Genomic DNA, 6,000 nt, shown 5'->3' with positions numbered 1-6,000 from the left:
ATTTTTTTCCATGTCGTGTCCATTAACTTTCAATGCACTTCTTGTATTACCATTGAAGCTTTGTCCCTTCGAAGTGTCCACACTTGTCTTCTCTCTAGCGAGCTCCAACTTCATCACGTTTAAAGGGAGTCCCTTGCATCTTACTCGCGATTATTTTACCTATCTTTAATATAGCATATATGTTGTATGGTAATCATTTTTCCTATCTTTAGTATAGCATATCCGTTGTATGGTTTCTTTAATCACTCATTTATCATCATTTTTATCAATATATCTATCTTGGATATTCATGAAGGTAGAAACAAATGAAATGGAGGTTTGACTTCATGAAGGTAGAAACAATGAAATAGAGGTTTGACTATGGCAAGCCTCTAAATCATATTCACAACATTTTCGCCTCTATAAAAAGTAGCAAACTCGAGACTTCAATAGCTAGGTTGTTTGTAAAGACACCTCTTCCTTCTTTGCTTTTACATAATTTTGTTTATCTTGCCTATTATATCTTTTCATCCTTTTGAGCAGTACATATATGGTCATACTTATACTTTCTTGATACACCCCTATATCTCATCTGTATTGGATGAGAGTGAGCCCCACTACCATCCTAGACGCACATAATTGCTCTAGACAAAGAGTGTACAAAGCTCCTAGCTTTATGGTTGACCGCTCCCTTGCTTTCAAAGTAAAGACAATATTATCACTATATGTTTTTTTGTCATTTGACATCTTCCTAGACCCTCGCATGCATCCAAGACGAAGTGCACAAACTTTCAAATGTTTGTTAATTACTTGTCATCTTAAGTCTATGCATATAACTAGTTACTTCTATCCTAGACCCGTGCATGTGTAGGGCCCATTTGTCGTTGCACCAAAAGCCATGACTGTTAGTGAACATGGAACACCACATAATTAACCACCTATGAGCAAGGGAGCGCGTCGCATCACCCAACAATCTCCCCCTCGACGCACATACCAGGTGCTTACGTGGGTCGGGAAGGCACCGAGGAGATTTGAACCCATGACCAAGCCAAAACCAAGCTCTGATACCACTTGTAGGGCCCATTTGCCGTTGCACCAAAAGCTATGACTGTTAGTGAACATGGAACACCACATAATTAACCACCTGTGGGCAGAGGAGCGCGTCGCATCACCCAACAACATGCACTCCAGACAAAGACTGCACAATCTTTCTTAGTTATTTGGCATCTTGATTTTATAGTTACTAGCATCCTAGACCCACATGCACCATAGACAGACAGTGTACAAAGCTTACCAGGCAGTCTTGATGACCTGCCCTTAGCTTCTGTAGTTTAAGGCATTTTATCACTCTTTTACTTCTTAGTTATTTGGCATCTGGAGTTTGCACGTAGTAATTTTTTTGGTTTAAATCTTCCTAAATCACCAAACCCCTAGTAATTTGAGGTAGCATTAAGCTATTTACCCCTTGAGATCTAGTCATCTTGAAGGTGGCAAATCCCCTACTGCACAAATGCTTATTAGGTTGGCAAAAAGTTTCATTAAATTAAGTCTCATTTCTACTGAATGTAATGTTTATGTGACACGTCACTAAGGAAATGATGTTTATGTGACACGTCACTAAGGAAATGATGTTTATGTCACACGTCACTAAGGAAATGCATAACATCATCGTTTCTCAAAACATGTCGAAGGTTAGGTTAAGAACGTAAGGAAGAAAGTGGAGAAGAAAATACCATGCGCTTTCTTCCTCCTACTCAGGATTCCTTCTTGAGCCTCCAACCAATGTGCAGCTAAACGAGGACCACATATTTTGATGAAGACTTATATTGCATAATATGAAATATAATGAGCAAATACAGAGAAAAAATGAGACGCAATGCAGACAATGAATCTAAACTGATCAAGTAAAAATAAAACCGTAGGCGTGACTTTTTATTTAAAATTGTAGTATCTTGTATTCACATATCGGTTAAGCAATATGTTTAAGAGATGTCATAAGTGAACAGTATACCAAAACAGTATAGAGCAATCATTAATCAGAGTGATGATTAAATTTTTCATTTGTTGAACAATTAAAACAATTCACAAAAACTCATGACGCGGAATTCTTCAAAGGTTTTATCTGATAACATTTTTTTAACACAATAAGCAATTATAAATCTCAGATATGAGAAAATGAAAAGACCAAGTGCCTAGTGTCAATTTTTTATGTTCTTACTTTGTCAGTAAACAGTATTCATCAGTGTATTTCTTTTGCTGTAATACAATTTTTTATGTATATGACTTTGAAGAGCCACAATTCCAAACTTTGATGCACTATATGAATGTTATATACTGTTAAAATGGTAGAATCCCAATATAAGCTTGAGAATCCCAATACATTGGCTTTTGTAAACTGTACTCGAGCAGAAACTGGGCATCAACACGATGCCATCACAAAGCCATGTTCATGTTATGTATATATGTGGAATGCAGTTTTAAAAATTCAACGCAATATAGCTCTACCTTGTATGCACTCCTGTAGTAACTATTTTATTGCTCGAGGATCCCAAAACAATGGCCTTTGTCAATCACACTACAATGACAAAACTGGGCATCGACATAATCTCAGCACAATTCAGTGATCCTGTGATGTTTATAGGAAGGGATCCAGTTTTGAGAATACATGTTGTCTAGTCTGCCTGGCGTGTATTCTCTCTGTTTTTGTCACCAAGAGTAGTTTGACTTGAAAGTGAGCTAATTACAAAGGTGTATATGACAAAATTTGCGGACTGATAAAGAAAAAGAATATCTGGAGAAAATTAAATGTACTGTCTACAGATATACTTTACACAGACAAAATCCCCCTCCTGAATGGCATTAGAATTGGAAATCCATTAGACTTGAGCTTCAGTTAAACCAACAAGCTAGTATTGTAAACTGGCTATCCTGAATAACCTCATCTCCTCCAGTAGACTCTTTTCCACCAGAGACTCACATGTCTCAAAATGCCCAACACTAGACAAATTCTATGAGACGGGAAGCAGCCAGAAATTTAACTTGAGATAATGGAACATGGCTACCGACAAAGACAGGTTTCAAGTACTCTCAAAAAAGTGCTACTTTAGTAATTTATGCTTCTCTAGCTTTTAAAAACGTGCTAGTGGAGATTTGTCCACTACAACAGTGACGGTTTCCGTTACATCAGATGGAGCTTGTCTCTCTACACCATTTCTGCCATTATTATTTGGATTCTCTGCAGTGTCTCCATTTTGTAGGACTACATGACTCGGACCACCATGAATTCCATTTTCAAGCTGTCTTGAGTTTCCCAATTCATCAGACTCAAAGTGAGCAGAAACAGAACTATCTCCAAGGTTATTTCCTCCCCTTTCACTGATACTTGTCTCGCTGTGAACGACATTTTCTACCCTAATAGTACGAAGCAGATCCTGTAAACACAGGATATTGCTGTGCCCCATTGGCTGAGCTCTGATATAACGGCCAGCAGGCATACTTGTTAAACTACTGGCAGATGCCTGAGAAGATCTACTAGAGTCTCCAGTTTGAGAACGTTGGGCATTTGCCAAGGCACTAAGGTCCAGGTTGGGAAAAACAGAGAGACGACAACGAGGACATTTTATGCTAAGGCGCAGCCATCGATCAATACATTCAACATGGAAGTTATGTGCACAGGGAAGCCCACGGACCTGTAATTAGAGAGGTTACTTATCATTAAAACAGAACCACGTGTAAAATAAATGAACCAAGTTTCCCTTAACAAAGTGTGACAATTATTTATAACAATCTTAAACTGCATACCTCATTTCCTACACGGAACTCCTCAAGGCAGATGGGGCACTCACTACAGTCTGTAGGCACTGCCTTCATGCGGAATTTCGGAAGCTCCTGAATAAGTGCTTCAACTGCTTCTCTCTGTATTTTACTCATTTTCAGTTTTAAAAAGAAAAGAAATACTTGTTTAAATAAAAGAAGCTATTCAATGTATAAAAGGAAAAATAGTCTTTAGGGTTATCTGACCACTAGTCTACTACATCACAGTCTTTGAAAGAATACTTGAATTGATATATAACTATGAATTTCAAGTCCATGCATTAATTGAATTAAAATTACATTTATACCCCTAACCTATCTTCAAGTACTATAACAATAACTCCTTCAAACAAATGGAACTCAAGGAAACACTAAATTCTGCAAGTTCCAATTATAATCAATGGACTACAAAAAACTGCTAAAAATAAATAGTCTTGCTGCTGTCTATATTGAGACATTTTAACAAAATACATATTAGTGTAGCCTGATCTCCTGTGGTGTTGGGAACATTTCTAGTGGTTAAGTTATAATATAACAATATTTTAAGAAGTTATAAGTAGAAGACAATTCGGAGAGACATCTGATAACAAACTTCTTAAGCTTGTCATCATGAATTTGACGAACAAAACAAATCGCTTCTGCCCATTGAATATTCTTACTATACCAATTACTTACATTCTATCAGAAAAAACAATATTTACTTGCAGAAAATGAGTAATCTTTTTAAATAAGCAATATTAAGTGACCTGGTTTGGACAGTCATCAGTTTGTTAATCCAGATAAACTTAAAAACAAAGTTTTATAGATCATGTACAACCATGCTCAGGAATCAATGTTCGATTTGTAGGTGCAAACTAGACTATTCAAGATTAACACAGGATGGCAAAGATGAGATTTGCACGTTAAAAAAATTATAACATGAAAGTTAAAAAAATTATAACATGAAAGATCAACTTTGGGGCATAACTATTACAGGCATTAGTATTTACTATTTTAAACTATTATAAAGCCAATAAAGTCATCTGCAAGCATAGCCTCAGCCATTAGCTATGGCCTGATAAACCAACAGAAAAACCAAAGAATTACTAAGCAGAGAAGCATAAAAAAGATAAACTGGCTAGTATTATACATGCTAGAGCAAGCAAATAGCACCCAACAGTGGAAGGTACCAGCTGGCGACTTAAAAAGGTCAATTCCTCTTGATGCCATTGTTATTGGCCAATAAAATGGTTGTAGCTTCAATTTACACCGCATGGCCAAATTAATAGCAGCTACAGCTGCAGCTATTGAACAGAGGATTCTCATATCTTTAGGCAGGAAAAAGGTCGGGTTGTGTTAGTTCCGGGGTAGACAGTGACCTCTATAGGTATGCTTCCTTCTTCCTTCTTCCTTGCTTGGACACCATTACTCTTCTTCATACTAGGTGGTGCTACTGTTTTGGTTTGGTTTCCCCACAACATCATTTTAATTTCTTTTATTGAGGCTGATGTACATTGGCCATCCAGATCATTTTCACAATATGAAAGACATCTGACATAGTATACAAGAAGGTAAATCACCTTCTAACAGTGCGTTCATTGGAAGGCACTGCGAAGATGTTGCACATTTCAAGATGGGTGGTGCAGATAGCAGGTATACAAGGCAGTGTTGGTTGATGAAAATTTCTCCATCCCTGAAGCAACAGCATTTATTGAAGGTGAAAGGACACAGCAAGGAGGTGCTGAACAAGGCAATACCCCTGCAACCAATTTGAAGATGTGTCTTAATAATAAAATACTAAAAGCCGTGGAGAATAAAGAATGTGGGATATTCTTTGTGTATCTAAGTACAGATTTCATGCCCTCTTAAATTTCTGTGATTATAGGGTATTTGAGGTTTTTTGAGGAAAAAACTTTATCTTTATGTAAAGATGTCAAGATTACTCGAAGGGGCTATTCTTTGAATGTTTTGAGAGTGCTAAGATGCATAAAAATAGTGATTGATAAAACAAAATTTGGAATGTGGAAAGCTCATTTTTAGGGCCCTGCCTTGGGACCCAGTGGTTCAGTCAGATGATGTCTTTTATTCTTCCCCAAGATGGATAGGAGTCTGCAATATACCATCCAATGTGGGGTTCTTGATACCCTAGTTGATTGAACCAAATGGTAAAGACATTAAATTTTTTTTACCATATCCAGATCTAGAGTGCCAATTTCATTACGTAGAGTT

The 6,000-nt window shown here is 37.0% G+C and overlaps 1 protein-coding gene across 6 annotated transcripts in view; it reads right to left on the bottom strand.

The window, feature by feature from the left end:
- Positions 1–2,084: 2,084 nt before the first annotated feature.
- Positions 2,085–6,000, bottom strand: part of SIS3 (SUGAR-INSENSITIVE 3) — a 124,578-nt gene continuing 120,662 nt past the window's right edge. For all 6 annotated transcript variants that reach the window (XM_089822115.1, XM_089822112.1, XM_089822116.1 and 3 more), the window contains 2 exons: positions 3,781–3,894; positions 2,085–3,668 (listed from right to left, as the gene is read on the bottom strand). In XM_089822115.1, coding sequence (XP_089678241.1) covers positions 3,108–3,668; positions 3,781–3,894 — 675 coding nt within the window. In that variant the 3' untranslated portion in view covers positions 2,085–3,107. The remainder of the gene's footprint in view (positions 3,669–3,780; positions 3,895–6,000) is intronic.

The sequence above is a fragment of the Cupressus sempervirens genome, chromosome 3 (genome assembly GCF_028749045.1).
Source record: "Cupressus sempervirens isolate cs-2001-9-10 chromosome 3, ASM2874904v1, whole genome shotgun sequence".
NCBI classification, from domain to species: domain Eukaryota; kingdom Viridiplantae; phylum Streptophyta; class Pinopsida; order Cupressales; family Cupressaceae; genus Cupressus; species Cupressus sempervirens.
Note: the sequence above shows the minus strand (reverse complement) of the source record. Positions and strands in the feature narration are given on the sequence as shown.